Source organism: Ailuropoda melanoleuca, chromosome 1 (assembly GCF_002007445.2).
Source record: "Ailuropoda melanoleuca isolate Jingjing chromosome 1, ASM200744v2, whole genome shotgun sequence".
Classification (NCBI taxonomy): Eukaryota; Metazoa; Chordata; class Mammalia; order Carnivora; family Ursidae; genus Ailuropoda; species Ailuropoda melanoleuca.
This window is the reverse complement of record NC_048218.1, coordinates 102809445-102830885: the sequence shown is the minus strand read 5'-3', so window position 1 is coordinate 102830885 and position 21441 is coordinate 102809445. Positions and strand designations below refer to the sequence as shown.

Here is a 21441-nt window from a genome sequence, read left to right as displayed (position 1 = left end):
CCCTTATAATTTTGTCAGTCTTTAGCACATATTTTTTGAAACTATGTTACTAAATAATTCTAATAAAGTGATTATCATACTTTATTCTCTTTTCCTTTAAAGTTATTCCAATTGGTAGAACTATAGCTATCCTAGCTTTGGTGAATTGCACTTGTTTGGTATATTCTCCCCCTGCTCTTTTCAAGTTTTTTACTTTGAACATTTCTAGATTCTTATGTTTTATGTGTGGCTCTTGTAGGTGTCCAATAGCTGGGGATTTTAAAAATATTCCTACTTGACATCTTATGTCTCTTAACTGGAAAGTTTGCTTTATTAATATTTATGATGATTATTGGTATATTTGGATCTATTTTTACCGCATTGTGTTATGTTTTTTATTCATCTTGCTTTGTCTATGTTCTTCCCCCCCCTTCTTTACTGCTTTCAATTGAACAAGGTTTGTTTGCTTGTTTGTTTAATTGTGTTTCTTCCATTTGAGCATTCTATTTCCTTTTGGTTTTCATGGCTGTCTTTAAAAAGATAAACATTCTGGAACTAACAAAGCAAAATTAATTTCTCTATCATCTTCCTGAACAACGAAAGGACTTGAGAATACTTTACTGAACTTAAAGAGTACATTCTGGACTATTTTCTCAGATCCTTCTTCCAGTTCTTTAATATTCTCTTCAGCTTTGCCTATTTGCCATTTAACCCATTCCATGAGGTTTTAAAGCTATCAATTTTTTTTTATTTGTAGAAGTTACATATGGTTCTTTTAAAAAAATCTGCCTAGTCTTTTTCTTTTGACAATATCTTTTTCTTTGTTCGTGTTTCCAACTCCTTGTGGATCTAAAATAATTTTAAACACACTTGTTTTCTAGTTCCTAGCTGATATTTTAAATAAATGAAGTTCTTGGGGGAGGGGTACCTAACCTTTTTTTTTATCTGCTGATTCTCATTTGCAGTAGGTTGTTTCCTCATGTTTAAATATTTTTATTGTGAATTTGTTTTTACTGTGGCAGATAGTATACATTTGAATCTTGAACATGTGTGAGGGCAGACCCATCGTCACAAACTCTTAGGGACCCTGTAGAGTTCAGTCAAAGAGACATGCTTATTCTCAGTTATTTGTGTTAGGACAGAGGGTGGGGCTGTATCCACTGAAACCCAATCTGTAACTCTCTGAGGGTCTGGTCTGGCTTTAGGTGAGGCTCTCACTTCCAACTCCCACTCTGGCCTAAGCTTTGCTCCCACGTGATCATTAACATTTGGTTGTTACAGAACTGATCACCCTTACTTCCCTCTATGTGCCTCCAGGCGGGCACTACATCAGCTCTCACAAGCTTGGCTTTGGTTCCCCCTCTATTGCTGGCCCCTGGACACTTAGCTTACTTTAGTGGTAGTTCATTTGTACATATAAAGTTATTATTAGAATGTAAACCCATTTCCAGGTGTTTTGTGCAGGAGAGTTTTCAGCTTATATTGGCCTTTGTATTTTGAAGGAAGCAGAAATCCCTAAATTTACTTTAAAAACATGATCTTTGACTCTAAGCCTAGTGAAATAATACAATTTCCACATAATATCAGTTTACGAAAAGAAACATTCCTAAAATCAGCTTATTCTTCTCCCCCAGCTCTTTCTTGAGTTAGATTTACCAGTTTTGCTTTGTTGTCCGTCATTTTAAAAGTGTGTTTAAGAAAGTATAGTTGCAACTCCAGAAGGATTAAATTAGGAGTGGACTTGGCTTCAAGAGCAATCAAAATTCTTACTCTAAGTTGGTTTATCTTGGAATCAGGGGGGTAACTTTCACAACTTAGACCTATAAAACTGTGTACAAAGAAAAGTGGGGAAAGTTTTCTAGACATACAGGGCTGTGGAACTGTAAGGCACCGCACAAAATGCTGAAATGATGATCTTGCTTTCCTGCCTCTATGCCTGCTGACTTATTTCTCCCCCTACCTCCCCTCCCCTCCCTTTCATCCCTCAGTGCTACCAATTCCAGTTACAACAGCTAATCCTCAGGGGGACAGTCTTAGCCCTGTTTCCCCACCTCTTTCCCCTCTGACCCTCCTCTAATTAATCTGACTGCAGTGTAAACCTTTGCGGTCTATTATTGTGCAACGTCCACGTTTCCCTCGTCCTCCCACTCAGCCCCCTCCCCTCCAAATTCAGGGGAACTCCCGTTACGGCGGTGCCACCGGCATTACTCATTCATCTCCATTCAGGCTTCCCCCAGCATTTATTAAGGGCTCTGTTCTCCTGCCTCTCACTCTCACTCTCCTCTGCTCAAACACCGCTCACTTGAGAGCTTCTCGCCTCGTCCCCTCGGGCCAGCTCTGGAAAGTGGCAGAAGAAAGAACTTTGCCTCTCTCTCCAGCAATGCATCTCCCTGTGATTCTGTTCTGCGCTGCCCTCTGGTCTGCGGTGTCGGCGGAGACCTCGGATGATTATGAACTCATGTATGTGAATTTGGACAACGAAATAGACAATGGACTCCATCCCACTGAGGACCGTAAGTTCATTTTAACTGTTTCGCTGCTCACCCTAACTACATCCCCACCTCTTTGGGTCTAAATATTATACATGTACTTTGTAGCCAAGGAAATGTGCTAAAAATTGTAGCTTGCTTTACAAAAGAAAGAAGCACTTTAGGAAAGGGGGAGGTTTCAAAAAGTTATTTCTGTCACGTACATAATGGCTTGAACCGCATGAAATCGCCAATGTTTGCCTGTTTTGAGCCGCATGAACGGCTAATTTCACAGAGTTCCACTTACTATATATCTGCATGAATGGTTCCTGTCATGGTCGGGATACTCACACGCTGTTTTTCCGAGCTGTCCTTAAAGGGAAGGGGGTGCTGGGACGGACAGGAACTTGGGACCACCGAGGGGGGTCCCCTTTGTACAAAGCGCACCCAGGGAAGGCCTGGGCGGATCGGTAACGTGCGTGTCCCTTGCTCCAGCCACGCCATGTGACTGCCGTCGGGAGCACACCGAGTGGGACAAGCTCTTCATCATGCTGGAGGACTCGCAGATGAGAGAGGGCATGCTGCTGCAGGCCACCGACGACGTCCTCCGGGGCGAGCTGCAGAGGCTGCGGGCGGAGCTGGGCCGCCTGGCGGGCAGCCTGGGGNCCACACACTCTGCGCCTTTGTCCTCGGAGGCGCGTGGCGGGAAGCCTGGTGGCAGCCCTCTAGGGGCAGCTTCAGTGGGGACACACACACCTCCGTTTCTCCATGCACGCTCACGGGCTCACACACACCATACAAGGCGAGAAAACGGGCTTTAAAAAGTATTCTCCAACCCCCGAGGAGCCCAGAAGAGAGAGTCTTGAAAACAGAGTCTTGAAATAGACGTCGGGGGCCCCTGACTGACACCGGATCCGACCAGGCGGCGCAGGAGCTCTATTGGCCGGTTATAACCGTGACCTCTCTAGCTGTCCGGCTTCCCTCCGTTAGGGATTTCCACTTCTTCTAATTTTAGCCCGTCTCTCTCTTTAGGGGAGCTCTGGTTCCCCGCGCTATTTAAGGGCCCAGCCTAATTTTTAGGGACGCGTTCCAATTCTCGGCCGGCCCCTCCTCCCCGCTGGTTCTGAGCAAGAGACTGGAGTCTGAACCTCATCTCCTGAAGGATTAGTGGAATTCCTGAGGCCCCGGGGTCTGTGGAATGAGCCCGCTAGAGGGGAGGTCTGAGTATGTGAGGTTTGGGATAAACCTGCTGGGCGGGATCCACAGTGAAATGGTCTCCTGTAGGAGCAAACTGGTAACCTTTCTCCGCAGGGATTCAGGGGGTCAGCACCAAACAGGGGAGAGGCGGTTCAAACCAGATACAATTTACTGAAGTCCCCTGTAATATGAATGAATGTCCAAACACGAATGGGCCGGAAATAACACATTTGAAAAATACATTCGAAAGATGGTTAAACGAAATGAGACGATTTGGAGCCAAATAACCCTCCTTTATAAGTCAAAGTTTCTAAGAGGTAGTAGTGCAGAAATCTTCTGTGGGTTATAGTAGAAAATCAGTGATTTAGTTAGAAAATGTAACTTAAACTGTTCCTGAGAATCTCATGAACAGAGAACAATTACAGTGCCATCCCTCATTATATTTACAATAAAGCAACTCATTTGTTGGGGTAGGAGGAAGAATCACAGGTATGTGTGAGAGCATGTTTCATTTAAAATTACAGAAACCATACCAGAGTATTAGTCTTTTCCAAATAGTTGAGGACTGTTTATCAGTGCTGAGCCTATTTTCTTGAATATTAGTACGGTTTCAGAGACTGAAAAAGCATAAAATCAAATACACAATAGATCCTCAATGTAAGTGGCAAAGAGACAAATTACAATTCTGTGGCTATTTTAATGGATGAAATTTCTTGTCTTTGGCAAACGGTGTAAAATGATTGTACAGCTAGTGTACTCCCAAAACTGAAGAATTAATGCTAATTTTCACTCTCACCTCTGTATACTAGTTAGAGCAGAGAGGGATGTATTTCTGAGTTCTAACAATGTTAATTTCTTATTATCTCCAATAGTACTTTTACCCACATGGTTTGATTTCTCCTTTCTTGGCCTCCTGCCAGCTTGGTTCCTAAGGGATTCCTAATTATTCTGTTGTCGGCCTCCTAAGAACCTGGTTTTAATTTTGTTTGGTCTTTGATAATATAATCAGAAAAACCTATTAGTTAAAAGCCATTTCATGAGAGAGTTTCTGACATTTTAAAGAGATATCAAGAGCCTCAATCCCTGGTCCCCACCAAAAAAGCCAAAAAACCCGTGAACACGAAATTCCACTCCATGGACTCACATAGCCAGTGCAGGCTGCAGGGGAAGCTGGGTCTCTGAGAGGCAATCAAGGAATGCTTTGGAATGCAGTCCTGACTGCCTGGGTTCATTTAAACAGGAAGTCAGTTAATTGAACTGCAGTAGGCCGCCTCTTGAACACTGCTTTACTGGGACAGTACAGATGATCTCAAATGGTCCTACATATGGTGATCTTTTGTTCCATGATCTTTGTTTGACTTCATTAACACAGCTAGAAAAAAAAATGTATCTACCAATTTCATTAAGAATGAATCTTAAAAGTCTTCAAAAATTCAGATTATTCAGTGAAAAAGCAAATACCAAAATGTGACAGGGTAGATTTTATACGATTTTCTGAATCTCAGTATTTCTTTGACTATTTCTAGGTCCACATCTGTTTAATTTTTTAGGATAGAGCCTAGCCCCCGATTACTTGCAGGTATTTAGTTTAGTTTAACACACTTTGCATGGACGTTTGCTGCCTGCAAGTTCTCTATATTCACCGGTTAATCTTTAAATGCTCTGGAAGCTTGCTTGTCAGAACTATTTTATGATGAAGCTTTAGTTTGTCATAAAGTGAATACCTAGCCCTCATTTAGATTTTAAAAAAAATTCTTTTCCTGGTCTCTTATACACATTTCCACAAACACCTAGAAGGTCTTCACTTCAGCATCTCTAGGTCCCAGACCAAACATTTGGGAGTTTACTATGCTCCCACCCCAGTGTCTGAATGTCTCCTTCTAAGTGCTCTTTAGCAGAAATATGTTCTCCACCAGGCCCCTTGGAAGAGTTCCCTCTTCCTTAAAGTTTTTCTATTGCTGCCTAAATAGTATTTATAAGCATGTGGACAAAATAAGAGTTTTTAAGAATATCTTTGGTCTACGCAGTTCTTGCGTACTATATACTTGTTGCTTACAGATTTGCAGAATATTAGAAGGAAAATGGAAGGGGCTTTTATAGATAACAAGAAAGCTTGGAGAGATTAAGGGGCTCGTCAAAAACTGCATGCTTGCTAATAGTATAACAAATTGAATTCCACCTCTCCTAGCCAAACTGAGGGGTTCTTTTCTCATTAAGAAGCAATGCAGTGGGGTAGGTAAGGGTGTGGCCTTTGCAGCCACAGTGCCCAAATTCAAACCCCAGTTTTACCACTTACCAGCTAGTAAGCAGAATCAAGTTACTTAGTGCCCTATGCCTCAGTTCTCTTATCTGTAGAATGGGAATATTAAGATTATCTTTTAGGGTTGACAAGTAGGATTAAAACGATACAGAGCGATGAGAAGTGTATCAGGTACACAGTGAGTACCCAATAAGAGTGAGTCATCATTATTATACATTGTTGCCTTTCAAAGGTACTTTTCTACAAACTTTGCAAAGTTTACAAATATCTGGAACATGTGTAAACTTTCAGCAACAATATGACTGTCCCAGAGTTTCATTTAAAAACATATGTTGACAATGGGTAAATGGGTGAGCTAGGTCCATTGAATTTCATAGGTTGTTTTTTGTTTTGTTTTGGTTTGTTTCCTGGATGTTTGGTGAAGTCAAGAAGAGGGAAACAAGTCTGGCTCTAAGTTCTTGGAAATTACAGCGTCATTGTTGGAAATTAACGTGTAGTGACTCAACATTTTTATTAAAAAAATAGTAACAGAAAATAAGCTAATTGTGAGGGGAAGTAGTTATTAAAATACGGCTTCCATTATTTTCTGAGTTTGGACAATTTGGCTACTCTGCCTGCCTTCTTCTCCACTGAGATGCATCATTGAGTAAGCCTGACAATTGACTTTATTCCTGTTTTCTTTGCTCTACTGCGATCACACTTGAAGCTCCTCAGGTCATAATGTGATACAGCACAGAATTTTCAGTTGTGGTCGTTAAAGTGCCTATGCTAAAATACCTAAACACCGGAATCATTTCTGAATGAGTTTATATTTTCTCCATATCCTTCTCACTTTCTTGCTCCTCTAGGTTGTGAAACAGCAATTTTATTCCCAATGCGTTCCAAGAAGATTTTTGGAAGTGTGCATCCAGTGACACCATTGAAGCTTGAGTCTTTTAGCGCCTGCACCTGGGTCAAAGCCACAGATGTATTAAACAAAACCATCCTGTTTTCCTACGGCACAAAGAGAAATCCATATGAGATCCAGCTGTACCTCAGCTATCAGTCCATAGTGCTTGTGGTGGGTGGAGAGGAGAGCAAACTGATTGCCAATACTGTGATTTCCCTGGGAAAGTGGACCCATCTGTGCAGCACCTGGAATTCTGAGAAAGGACGCGCGTCCTTGTGGGTAAACGGTGAACTGATGGCTACCACAGTCGAGATGGCCGCAGGTCACATTGTTCCTGACGGAGGAATCCTGCAGATTGGCCAAGAAAAGAACGGCTGCTGTGTGGGTGGTGGCTTTGATGAAACACTAGCCTTTTCTGGAAGACTCACAGGCTTCAATATCTGGGATCGTGTTCTCAGCAACGAAGAGATAAGAGAAACTGGCGGAGCAGAGTCTTGTCACATCCGGGGAAATGTTGTTGGGTGGGGAGTCACAGAGATTCAGCCACACGGAGGAGCTCAGTATGTTTCATAAGCGTTGTGAAACTCTACTTGAAGCCAAAGAAACTCACATTTTAAACATATGCCAGTTGGGACGGTCTAAAAACCTCAGTGCATATTAAGAACACTTGAGACTAATGATGGGGAGAGTTGAGATCAATCTTTATTTATCTTGGCAAAATACCGAATAAACAGTTGAAGAGAAGACATTGGAGAATGCTTTTGGGGATATTGTTACTAGACTTTATGCCATGGTGCTTTGAGATTAATGCTGTGTCTTTGTCAGATAAACTCTCATATAATTAAAAAGGACTGTATTGTTGAACAGAAGGACAATTGTTTTACTTTTGTTTGGTTAATTTTGTTTTGGCCAGAGATGACTTTTACATTGGAAGAAAAACAAAATAACATTTGCTGTCCATTGTTCATTGTTATTGGTATGTACCTTATTATTAAAAAATGATGATAAAACATATTTATACTACAATGTGACTTAACAAACGCAAATGTAGTTTATGTGTTATAATCGAATGTCACTTTTTTGAGAAGATAGTTATATAAGTTATAAAGTGGTTTTGTATTAATTTTATTAAAACTATTTTTGTAAAGCTCTACTGTAAATAAAATATTTTATAAAACTACCCCATGTCATCTAATTATAAATTTAAAAGATGTTTTGGAGCAAATCTACATTCTTAAAGTAGGAAATAGTTTTCAGATGCTATTCTATTGTGTAAATAGTATTAGTTAATATTATTAGAAACAAACTGTAGAGTTGTTTCAAGCTTTGGCTTCCTATAAAAAGCAAGAAATCTGATCTTGGCTAAGTCAATTCGTCTCTCTGGGTTTTAGTTTTCTCAATTGAGAAATCAAGGAATTGAGGAAATGTTGATCGCTAAGTCCCAGTTTGATGATTCTATAACCATATACAATGTTCTGTCACACGTAACACAGAAACAAACTATCAGAGTTCCCCAAATATACATGATGAGGACTGTTCCTGGGGAGATCTAAGAATCTGGAAAAAACAATGACTCCTGCCCTTAAAATATATCCCATGCTCTTCCTCATGCATGAAGGAGAGGACAGTCAAGGTCCTTCACCCTGCAGGTGGAGAGGACCTCCCAGCCACACTAGTGTCCTCCTGTAAAGGCTGTGCGGGGCTAAGAGAAGACCATCCGCAAAGCTGTTTCCGGATGTCAGCAGCAAATGTGGTAGGGCCACAGCGAGGACGTGTCCGCCTAAAGACAGGGCCAGGTCATCTCTGGTTTGTGAGGTAGTTATCAAACCATGTTTTATAACTAACTAGTTGAGTGTCCCTAGATAAGTTACTTCACTCCTCTGGGTCTTCTTAGAAGAAGAGACTTCCTTTAGCAATAAAATCTCCTGAATCTAGGGATCTTTGAGGGCACTCGTATAGCTTCATCCCATTTTTGAGATCCAGAAAATCAGGCTGATGGATCTCTAAGAAGAGTGTTCACAGTCATGAGGTCATAGGCCAGTCGCAGACCCTTGGAGATTACATGATTCAAGGTTGCCCTTGAAGGGCCATAGGTAAGTCCTTGTTTAGCCATTATCTCTATGAGCTGAATGCTTAACTGGAAGACGAAACACTGGACCCAATATAAGCAGAGAGTTAGGCATGCTTTCAATTTCCACATCTCAGCATCAATCAGATCTGTTCAAAAGATCCAACATGATGCAGGCCAAAATACATCCAGACTCATATGCTGACAGAGTTAAATATAAGGGCCTTTTAAATTTTTCCATGGGAATTCTACGTTGAGGGTAAAGAAGAAACTAGTAGAAGAAAAACAAGTAATTCTTGGGTTATGAAAGTAGAAATTTCATCTGCTACAGCAGTAAATCCAGATAAGCGTTTCAAGGGACTTTGATTGTTTCCTCATACCTATTTTTCCTCTTTTCCAAAGGGACAGAATTCCAGTTTCAGTGGCAGGTATGCCCACTCAGAGCAAAGTCTATATTTTCCAGCATCAGTTGCAGCTATGTGTGGCCAGATGACTAAGTGCTGGCTGATGTTGAAATATTGAACGTGATTCTCTTTCCCTTCCTCCTTCCACTTGATTGGAATACGGCTGTGATGGCAGGAGTTTCAGCAACCACCTTAGCTCATGACATTTGGTGTAACAATATAGAAGAAGCTTGGGTCTCCCGTGCTGTGAAGCGGCCTTGCCAGTCCTGGGCTGCCTGTTTCTTCACTTCTCTAACACGGAGAAAACTACACTTCTGTCATTTTAAATCCACTACTGTTTGCCCACCTAATCTGATCCAGTAGAACTATTTTTTTAAAAAATTGAAAAGACCACACACACTTTATTTCCTCAAAACATTCATAGACTATACTTAGAAAATATATTTTCCAAATTCTCAGGAAGTTGGCTCTCTGGCTTTTTTTTTTTTTTTCTAATAGGATTTAACGAGTTTCAGAATACATAGTGTCAGCAAAAGGAAGAAGTTAGAAATATGTAAAACTGAGATAAAATTTCTTTAAAAAAATATCAATTCGCTGGCTTAGTTTGGCAGATGGACGAGGAGTTTCGTTCACCAGAATGGCTATTAAGGGCATCACTGTATCATGGCATTATAAAATAATTGTGCAAGATGACTGAAGTTATTAGGAGGACAAAATGCACTATATATATAAAATATAAAATACTAGCTGTGTGTGTGCTAGAGTGACCAACTGTTCCGGTTTGCCTGGGACTGTCCCAGCTTTAGCACTGAGAGTCCTGTGTCTCAGAAATCCCTTCCGTTCTAGGCAAATTGTGACAGTTTGTCACTTTGTCACTCTAGTACATATGTCTGTATGTCAGTAGAACAATATTTTTGCAGAGGTATATATGAATATATGAACAAAATACAGTTGATCTATTTTCTTTGTCTATTACAATGTAAATTGGCTTTTAGTGAAATGTTTATTCCTTTAAAATATATTCAGAACATTTTACTACTAAATATATATTGTAGAATTTTAAAGTTTGGTGTTTACAATTACTTAGTTAACTTCACTTTGAACAATTACATTTGCAAACAGAAGAAATCATCGATTTTTATTTTTTTAATTAAATTTTATATTAGGAAGCTCTTCTTTGAGAAGCTTACTAAGGCCAAATGTTTCCAGAACTCTCTTTTAGCCACTTGATAAATAGCACTCATACGGTTAAAAATCTTGGTCAGAGTAATTATAAACGTTCACATCTATATTCATGGATTCAATGAACTGGAAAACAGATTACTGATGTTTGCATTCAGTTTTATAAATCTGGACTGTGGAAGAAAGCACACTGGTCTTGGGCTCAGAAATTCACCATTCGAATCCTAGAGCACCATCACCTACCAACTAGAAGTTGGACCTGCCAACTAATCTTTATGGGTTTCCCATTAGCCCAGAAGTTAGAGATAACAGGACTTGCCTCCCTGGCTGAAGGATTATTATGAAAATAACAAAAACTGATAATATATCTAAATGTATTTTCTCAACCATAAAATAATATTTGAAATAAACGTCTTAAAAAAAGTTTTTCCAAGTTGTTCCCAGTGCATTAAATAAAAAAGAAGCAAACATGCAAAAATACAAACAAACAAGCAAATGTAAAGATTCCCTTAGATCGTGGGTAAGTGATTCTCAGAATCCAGCCCCGGGATGTTCCTCTCTGTGCAGGCCTTATTTTACTTTACAGCAACATCTGCTGGTGGAGTAAAGAAGGTGCAGACTCCGGAGTGCAAACGATCCCAACGTAGTTAACAATTGAGAAGAGGTCCTCTTTGTTTCAAGGTGTGTCTCAATTTCTTGATCCACATTTGGGTTGGCTTTTTAGAGCATCATTTTTAATATTTCCCTATGTGTATTATTATTCAGTTTGAATATTCTTAATAAGATTGCTTAGTAGCCTGTTTCCTAGAAATTGGATTAATAAATTCTTTCTGAACAACTTGTAATACAGTGAGCTTAAAACTTTGTTCTTTAAGAATAATTGTATCATGAATCTTTAATGGCTAAGTATCTCCCCAAGGAGTATAAAACTCCACAGATGAATCTGGTTCTGTCTTTAATATTTTAATATGGGCCTGGTACATGGCAGATGCTCAATTAGGGATGACAATGACCATGATGTTGATTATGAAAATGATGATAAGAAGAATCATCGTAACCATTGATGAACTACGTGCCTGGCATTGTGCAAAGTAGAACTGTTTTATCTGCTTAAGCCCCATCTCAGCCTATGTGGTACATATTATTACTACCATAATAAATGAGAGGTTCATTTTCTATCTCTATTTTCTGAGACAGCTCACCCATCAGTGGTTTGAATTTTGTCTCACATAGAGAAAGAAATGAGGTGAATTTATCATAATTAGCTAGACAGTCTCTTCTAGACTTTTGCCAGTAAGTCATAAAGGAATTTGGACTCTTGCTGGGACAATATTACATTTTCTTTCCAAAGACTCTCTACTTAAGTTTCCAATCATTTGAGGTCATCTTGTGATCTGTGCCAGAGGACCATATAAAAGGCATACTGACAGAGAGGCGTATTTCCTTATTATGACCACGGATTCGGAAACACAGGGGAGGAGACATCAGTGCTTTTAGTTTTGATAGGAGTTATGTACATTGCATCACAGAGTTCCAAATCAAAATTTGGAAAGGGTTTCCCTGTAAGTCCTCAAATAATCCCTTATAGTCGGAGATATCCTCATTTTCAGGATCTCTAATAACATTGTCAGCTTCCTGGGTAAAAGACGTGCTAAATTATGCTGTATTAAGCACTGGTTGTGCTTTTATATGCCAACACCAGGCAGGTTTTACAAAGCATCTACGTGGAAAAGAACAAGTTTGGAGAATTATTCAGGAATACTGAAAAATGACTCCCACTCTGAAAAGGTGGTGATATCACAAAATATTAAATTACTTCTGGTATTATTTAAGCAGAAAACAAATTTATTACCTAATAAATTTTTTAATTCAAGGGGAAGAATTTAATATTTCCCATTAAGTATGATTTTAGTCGTAGGTTTCTGTAGATATCCTTCATTAGATTAAGGATGTTCCCTTCTATCGCTAGTTTGCATAGAGGTTTTTTTTTTGTCATGAACAGACTTTGAATTTTATAAAAGAAGAGGATATACATATGCATATAGGTATGTATATATATATATAATATTCTCTTAATTATATATAATTTTACAGACACACATATATACATACATACACAATATCCCCTTAATGAGTTTCAGGAAGTTCTCCAAAATTCCTAGTTCTCAAAGAACTTTTTTCTTTTTAAAGATTTTATTTATTTCTTTGAAAGAGAGAGAGAGATCAGAGAAAGAGAAAGAGAGCTGGGGGAGGGGGAGGCGGAGAGGGAGAGCAGACTCCCCACGGAAGCAGGGAGCCCCATGCCAGGCTCGATCTCAGGGCCCTGGGATCATGACCTGAGCCAAAGGCAGATGCTTAACAGGCTGAACCACCCAGGTGCCCCATCAAAAAACTTTTTTCATGCATGGGTATTGAATTTATGTGATGCTCTTACTAATCAGATGACTTTTTGACCTTTTAGTCTTTTACTGGGGGGAATTACATTTTGAATATTAAGACATTCTTTCATTCCTAGGATAAACTTAACTGAATCATTATGGATTTTATAAAATGAGGATAACAATAGTTCTTCCCTCATAAAATATGGGGAGAATTACATGACTAAGAAGACCAGAAAGTGGTACACAGGAAGTGCTCAGCAAATATGAGCTATTACTTTCCTTAAGCATTGCTGGAGTCATTCTGATTTATGATTTGTGATTTGTGCATCTATGTTCATAATTAAGATGGGCCTGATTTTCCTTTCTTATGTTGCCCTGTTCTTGTTTTGATATCACATATATACTAGCCTCACAGAATTAGTTGGAGAATGTTTTTTAATTATCTGAAGAAGTTTAGCCAAGCCTGTAATTATTATTTGCATATTTGTTCTAATTGGTCTATAAAACTAAATGGGACAGGTGGGTTTTTCTTTTTCTTTTGTGGGGGTGGGGGTGATTTAAAAATATGGATATAATTGTCTTATTTGTTAGAGGGATATTCAGGTTTTCTAACCCCTTAGCTCTCAAGCATGCACCAAGGCAATAATGCTCATACCTTTAATCTTTCCTTCAAATGGAAGGACTTTTCACAGTTTCCTTCTCACTGAGAGAATTTGGAGAATACAAAACAGACAAATGGAGTCTAAGCAATTTAAATAAAAATCAATTTCTATTTACATAGAAAGTCAACATTATTACTTATATATAATTATTAATAATGAAAAGTAGTGAAAATTGGCTTGGAATTATTGAAATATTTGCCTTCAAGGATAGATACATAAGCACATTTGCCAGTCTCTAATGATTGACTTACAAGCATAAAGGAGACATTTTGTTTGGAATTAGGGACAGACATATATATAAAACGACCGAAAAATATGATCAACGGAGTAACATCGACCAAGCGCAAGGAGCAGTCCCCACTGGTATGCCACAAGTCTTGCCTGGCCCCATCTGATCTACTTTTCATTAATGTTTTGAAATGAAGGGAGAGTGGTTCTATTCCTAAAATTTACAGATGCCAAGAACCTGGGAAGAACCGCAGATACACCGAGAGGGAAGAATCATTAACCAACAGGGTCTTGTTATGCCAAAGCAATGGGCCGAATCTCTAGTATAAAAGTATAAAAGTAAATACATAAAGCTGTTTGTTGGTACCCAGTATTCATTTTAGCCATTGCTGGCAACAGCCCTGGATTTGGTTAGGGGGTGATCTGCACCCCATTCATGTGGTTCTACTGTAGTTGTCCCCCATCTCTTGCTTTGATGGTGGTTCGCTACTCAAGCCTGGTCAACTGAAATACTGTATTCCCTGACAACAATGATGGATTGGTTCAGAAATGGGTGTGTGACCCATGTCAGGTCAAACAGAGACAACGAGACCGAATATGGAGTTTCTTTTGTTTAATTGTATTCATGATGATATGAGTTGGAAGCTACAGAGGGCTATAATATGGAATACGAAAATCCAATTCAAAAGAAGAAGAGCTGAGTGATGACTTGTGGGACTGCCATTGAGCCCTGAATCAAGCCACATGGGAAGTCTGATATCCTTACACACTTTTCAGTCCTACGTTCTGATAAGAAGTTCTTCCTCCTCCTTTCCTCTTCCTCTTCCCCTCTTCCTCCTCTTACTTTTTCTCTTCTTCCTCTTCTTCACTATCACCATCATTGTCATCATCATCAAGTTATTTTTACCTGGGGTTTCAATTACTTAAAATACTACTAATTGGTCATATGGGATAATAATAGGACTTTTGTTACGGAATTTTTGTGAGGCTTAAATGATATAATCCTATAATCTGTATAAAGTGCTTAGTACGGTATTTGACATAAAGAGAGCATGAAATAAATTTTAGCCATTGTAGTTAGAATTGTTATTATGATCATTATTGTTATCAATGAGAGGATGACCATTTGGTGGGGATTTAAGCATTGCCTGGGTAATTGAGCTAAATGATGTTTAATGTCCCAACATAAGATTCTATAATTTTTTAATTCTAGTTGTGTAAAAAAAAAAATAGATCAAATCAAGAAACTGTAACGCTTTAGCATTTTCTGTAGAAGTAGAAAAATGGGAGAATGCAGATTAAGATAATGTAAGTCAAGGAGGAAGATCTAAAGTGGAGAAAACTGTAGGTAAAGAAAAAAAGAAATCCTAATGATGGTTCCTAAAGCTGACTGCAGGGAATACTTGACAAAGATTTGCAGAGCAGAAAACTTACTGAGAGACAGTAAGATCCCCTCTGCTTTGCAGCTCTAAGTTTGATGGACTCATGTGAATGATTGGAGAGTTTTACAGACACATTAGTCTCAAAAATCTAAGCCCTGAAATACGTAGCCCCAACTTCTTTTAGTCAAATTATCATTTCTTTTATGGTAATTTTTATAGTGCCAGATCAAATAAACCAAATCATTTGTTTATTTCAAACACTTGTAGTGAATTCAGAAAGTACATTTTGTGTTTCAAAAGACTTCTTTGTCATTGAAAGTGCATTTCAAAAAAGGAAAAAAAAAACACAAATACATGAGCTAAGTTCTTGGCAGCTGCAAAGAAACAATTCATTTTTGTGTTTTTTTATCCCAATAAATCTTGTTACTTGCAAGTCTATCATGGTTTTAAAAATGTGTGGTATGTATACGTGTTTATAATATCATATAAAATCTGTTCCAAATATGTAGCCAAGGTGATGAAAAAAGTGTAACTGCCTTTCTGGACTTTTAGAAAATTTCGTATCATGATTAAAAGTTAAATGAGGAGTTCAATCCTGTAGCCAAAGAAAATGAGAAATGAATGATACCGACTAGTAATATCAATGACAGATCTTTAGAGGGGAACACAGGTAGAGTGATGAATTTCCACTGTCATGGCTGGGGTTCAGACATATCTGGGCATCTGGCAGACCACTGGGGTGGCTGGTCAGATGTTCTGGAAGGAGAGTGCTAAGAACTCTTCTTGAGAATGTCTGGTATAATGAAAAAGAAAACCTTAGTCCTTGGTGGGCCATAGTCATTTTGAGAACTGGATGACTGATTTCTTGCTAGTTTGACTCTTGGCTAGATAGCTAAGCCCAAGAAAGAGAGAGAATAATTTAGACAGAACAGAAGGCTACATTTTCCTGCAAACCTGGGAACCGGTTGGTATCGGGAGCTAAGTAACCCCACTCTGGGGCCTCTCTACCAAAGTGTAACACCAAGGAGAAAGATGGGTGTTCCCCCGCAACATCCTGCCACAGGCGGCCACATGAAATTAGTGTAATGAGGACTGGTGGCTCCTGAAGCTTGGGGGTTGTAGCACAAAGGGACAGAGGGTGCCATCCCTGGCAAGGCGGTGTGCAGTGAAATCCATTCCTGGGCCCTCCAGGGTAGCAGCCACAGTTTGCTGGGCTTAGGGTGGTGGAAGCGGACACCAGCACAGCGTGCTGCACCAGGAGGCATGGAGACAATAAGGGCATGGACTTATGGACTGGTCTGCATACCCAGAAAGGGAACATTTGTGGGGCACCCGTGGGGACTCTAAGAAATACTTGGTCAAGGTTGATGTTCAACTTGAGCACGTGGGGTACGTGGCAGTAAAATGTGGGCCAAGATACTCGTGGACCTCATACATTTTTATTAATGAGAACTGGGGACATTGGGTGCATATCACATAATACCATATACTGCTCTCTGATCCCAAATCAAAAAACAAAAAACCATGGTTTCTGATAGATCTGAAGCCAAAGGAAAAAACATAAGACAAAAGAGAATATTTCGATTGGACTAATCTGATCTCTTTCATGCAAATGTGAAACAATTAACAGAGATGTCCTGATTGATTTTTTTATGGTAGTATTTAACACAAACAAATTAGTCCCAAATCATGTTCACATTTAAGAAGTCTTCACGTGTTCTCTGGCGTGCTTTATCTAACATTCCTTGTTTTGGGAAACCAAAGGCAGAAACGATTTTCCACCGACCACTGAGAATAGTGGGACATGTTCCACTCAGTGCAGACAGGTAGCTTCTCTACAATTGGTAGCTGGACAAGGTGACCAGAAGCGTGGAGAACACCATTCTCCAAATTGAGAGATGTAGAGTTGGAAGAGAGAGAGCTTACAGCTCCCCTCTCGGTCCAAAGAATTCATCTGCTCAGTGAAGAGACATGGACTCAGCCAGCCCAAGACGCCTCACCCCTGTTCACCAGCCAACTAGTGGCAAAGCAGAGAATCTAACATACCTCGCAATACTCTAGGTCTCCCTTTCCACAAACCATTAAAATGGGTCATGAAAATACTTTAAAACCATTCCTGAAAAAACCTCCCCCAGCTCAGCCATTGCACCATACCTTGGAGTATGCTCTTTACTATAACGTCTGTGTGATCAGCCAGGAGAGCTGCCTCGGTGATCGAAGCCAGGGACAGGTAGTTGGACATATTCCTGCACAGTTCCTTGTTGCTTCTGTGGAGGAATTTCACTGCGATGGGGATGGCTAAGGCCATCACAGGGGGCCGGTTGTAATTCTGAGGAAACACAAGAAAGCAACAAATAAGTGGCTCATTATTCATTCATGTATTCATTCATCCAAAAAATATTTATTGAGCTAATCTCCAGAGTGCAGCTGTGAAAACACAGGCCCCACCCTGTTTTCATTGTATCTGGGCCTCTGGGAATTCTTGCCCTTGTTGGGCAGCCTTGGAGGCAAACAGGAGGCCAAGAGCCTAGGCTGCTGAGGGCACGGGTGGCAAAGTGCAGGGTGCTGAGGCAACGAAGGAAGAACACCTAACCCAGCCCTGAAGGGTGTCAAGAAAGACTTTCTGGAGGGAGTGATGTCTTAGCTGGACCTGGTGGATGACCAGGAGACGGCTGCATGATGGCAAGGAAAGGGATGGACAGAAGGAAAAGCACGTGTGGAGGCACAGAGGTGACGGAGAGCGTGCACCATTGGAACTGTGAAGAGTTCAGCACAGTGGGAGTGTGCTACCCGTGGGAACGTTGGGGTAGGGAGGTGAGCACAGGGACCGAGAAGTAAAAGGGGCAAGATTATGAAAGATCTGGCATTCTATGCCAAGGAGTTTGGAATTGATCTTTAGAGTGATTGGGAGTCACTGATGACAAAAATAACTCATCAGATTTACACTAAAAACCGAAAGAGTGTTGAACAAGGTGTTTTGTAACTATATCTTAAAAACTAAAGTTTCAGCCAGTGAGATTCAGAAGAAAAAAGTGAATGAACATAAGACTAAAAACTACAGAAATTCCGGGTCCTGAAATAATTCTCTTTGTAATTAGCCATCAATATCCTTATATATAAAATAGTGCCATCAGCATTTAATTGCCTAATTAGGGAATAGTTAAAAATACAAATTATTTTCTTAAAAATGAATGGTTTGGGATGCCTGGATAGCTCAGTGGGTTGAACGTCTGCCTTTGGCTCAGGTCATAATCTCAGGGTCCTGGGATCGAGTCCCACATCAGGCTCCTCGCTCAGCGGGAAGCCTGCTTCTCTCTCTGCCTGCCTCTCTACCTGCTTGTGCTCTCTCCCTCTCTGACAATTAAATAAATAAAATCTTTTTTTTAAAAAAAGATTCACCACCATCAACTATTTTGACCATCAACTCCATCCTTTAGCCTAACTATAAGGCAAAGGTGGCACACTGCACACTATGTTTGACTTCATATTATTATAACAGAAATAAAAGGTAGTTGTTTTTCTATAACCATTCATGTGAAAAGTGCTTATATCTTTCCACCTGTGGATTACTCCCTCTAATACCTCCCACAATTCTGGGTTTGGGGAAGGTGTTCAGTAAGCATCTGAGAAACTGAATAACTAATGAAGAAAATGTAAATCCATTGTGATAGCTGTCATCAGGAACAAAATGTGACGGTAAGGGAACACGGAGGTGGGGGGTCCATTTGCTCCCATGTCTCTTGCTCATGTTGCTGCTCGCGATGGCGGAGTATGGGTCTGAACCTCCAATGCCATCCATTCTCTGAACTAGTTGATTGGGCAGGTGAGTTGTTACACACTCGTTAGCAGACTCCTACTTCTATGGCCAAGGTGCCATGATACTTCTTTCTCATGGGGGCATTTGCACCTTTGACTTTAGGAGTCGTCAAATGACTCAGACATTGACCAATCAGAGAATCACATTTCTTTGGTCCAAATGATAGGTTCCAGAATGGGCAAGTTCCCCAATTACAGGTAAAGAGTCATTAAAGGGCTCTGTGAAAGAGATCCTCTCTTCTACTGAATCCAAAATATTGAGGATGGAAGACCAAGAGTAGCTACTGCCAGGCTGTGACCTCAGTAGGAGAGAATCTGAATGACATTCAAGGCCACATGCATCTATTTGAGAGAAGTTGAGAGAAAATGGGTTCTGGTGACATCATTTGTACCCCATGCATTAGGCTGTGCTTGAGGCCAATACTAGCCCCCAATTTTTCTAAGGTGAGTAAATTAACTCTTTTGTCCCTCCGAGGCCCTAGAAACAAAAATAGACCTATAAAGCCTTAATCCATTTCTGTAGTTCCACCCATTTTCCAGATTCAAGGATGAATCTGACTCCTGAGCAGAGAAAGTAAGTATTCAAAAACCTAACCTGATATCCCACAGTTAAGTCAGCCATATTGAAAGTCTGACCCTATCCCTTTGTGACAAGTCCTGTGCTTCTATAGCAGTTCCACTCACTAGGCTTCTGTCCCATCCTTCATAGAGTTCCTAACACCGTCTAACTATTGGGACCATGGCTTGCAGCCAGACTTCTCTGATACCAGGCTTTGACTTTATCTAGACTATTTCCTCTCCTGGTGAATTTAATTGGGCCTGATTGGACTGGGCCATTACTGATGTGATGAGCTGTGAGGCCTCCCTGGCAGGCTGGCTGCTCCCTGCCTTTCAGCTTTAGAAGTCTGAGTGTGTGCTTAGTCAGGCCAGACAGAATTGTTTGGATCCACTGATGCTAACTCACACCAAGGGATTTCTAAAAGCCAGTGCATAATCAGGCATGCCAGTTTACTCGTCTACAGTGAGGGTCTTTCCTAGGTCAGACTCTTTCACATTATCAGGATATCAGGAACCAGATTACTAACCAGAATGTTCACTGATGGGCACAAAATCAGATAAGAGCAGAGAGAGAGCCTGAGGATTACGTCATCCAGGCCATGGTGAAAACCGACTAAAATAACAATCCTACCCCATAACCAAATCCCCATCTCTAGGACTGACTGGAACTTTCCTGTCCATAAGATTCGGTCTCTACCCAGTGCCCCCATCCCCCAACACACACACACAACACAGTGCTGGGTAATTGTGCTAATTGTGCCGTAATAATGACCCCCCCCCCACCCCGAGCATCCTCCTTTTTGTTGACATATTCTTCAGAGTATGTTTAGGAAGTTGTATTGCTTAGCAAGGCCGATTGATTTGTCCATTTTCTCTATTATAATCTTATTCTATCCCTGCCCCCCTGAAGTTATAGTCAAGTTACCTCAATTATAGCATTTTGGTATTTCCCAAACCCCTCAGTCTCACCTATACAATTTTTTAGATTGCCGCTACAGAAAGCCAGTATTTCCATTAGGCGTAGACTTTTGCTAGTTTAACTTTTAGATGACACATCTTTATCCCTATCATGGCTGATCAAATCCCTAGTTTTGAGAGTGGAACACAATCGCACAATTCTTCTCAGAGCTTTCCAACAAAGAACTTTGTGGAAAGGTTTACCTATTCTGAGTCTTTAGCCAAGAACAACTTGCAGCTAGAGGAGTACACGTCTTCCATTGGAGGAATACATGTCCAAGCACATTTACCAGTAACCTGCTTAGAAACCACAGATGGTAGCATTGGGAAGTACAACTCATGTTCCTAATTGTGAACACAGACAGTGAAAGATCAATGAAAATCAGTATTCGTAGCAACTGATATTTTTAAATCTTGGGGGTGAGCTAATGTTTGCCAGCAACCATGAAAGAACACACTGTCTTAACCAATTCCATCATATTCTTCTTACAACAATTCTAGATGTTCTAGAAAAAAATAGTAGGCAGCTATTAAAGTCTCTGCAGTGTGATTCTAAATGAAATGTGTAAAATTTTTTAAAAAGTATAATGTCACTGTTTTTTAATAATGACAGTATACTTTTAAAAATGCAAAAGATTGAAACTGGACCATTTCCTCACACCATACACAAAGGTAAACTCAAAATGGATGAAAAACCTAAATGTGAGACAGGAATCCATCAAAATCCTTGAGCAGAACACAGGCAGCAACCTCTTAGACCTCAGCCACAGCAACTTTTTGCTAGACATGTCTCCAAAGGCAAGAGAAACAAAGGCAAAAATAAACTATTGGGCCTTCATCAAGATAAAAAGCTTCTTCACAGCAAAGGAAACAGTCAACAAAACTAAAAGGCAACCTACAGAATGGGAGAAGATATTTGGACATGTTTTACCAGGTAAAGGGCTAGTATCCAAAATCTATAAAGAACTTACCAAATTCAACACCCAAAAACCCAAAAAATCCAGTCAAGA

At 40.0% G+C, this 21441-nt stretch overlaps 2 protein-coding genes across 5 annotated transcripts in view; one reads left to right on the top strand and one right to left on the bottom strand.

Annotated features, from left to right (window-relative positions):
- Positions 1 to 21441, bottom strand: part of VEPH1 (ventricular zone expressed PH domain containing 1) — a 242030-nt gene that overhangs the window by 191760 nt on the left and 28829 nt on the right. For all 4 annotated transcript variants that reach the window (XM_034663904.1, XM_034663910.1, XM_034663895.1 and 1 more), the window contains exon 4: positions 17255 to 17429. In XM_034663904.1, the coding sequence (XP_034519795.1) occupies positions 17255 to 17429 (175 nt within the window). The remainder of the gene's footprint in view (positions 1 to 17254; positions 17430 to 21441) is intronic.
- Positions 2111 to 7941, top strand: PTX3 (pentraxin 3). The gene is made up of 3 exons (XM_034667583.1): positions 2111 to 2492; positions 2943 to 3261; positions 6700 to 7941. The coding sequence occupies exons 1-3, from the start codon at positions 2360 to 2362 to the stop codon at positions 7364 to 7366; spliced, it is 1119 nt and encodes a 372-aa protein (XP_034523474.1). The 5' UTR covers positions 2111 to 2359; the 3' UTR covers positions 7367 to 7941.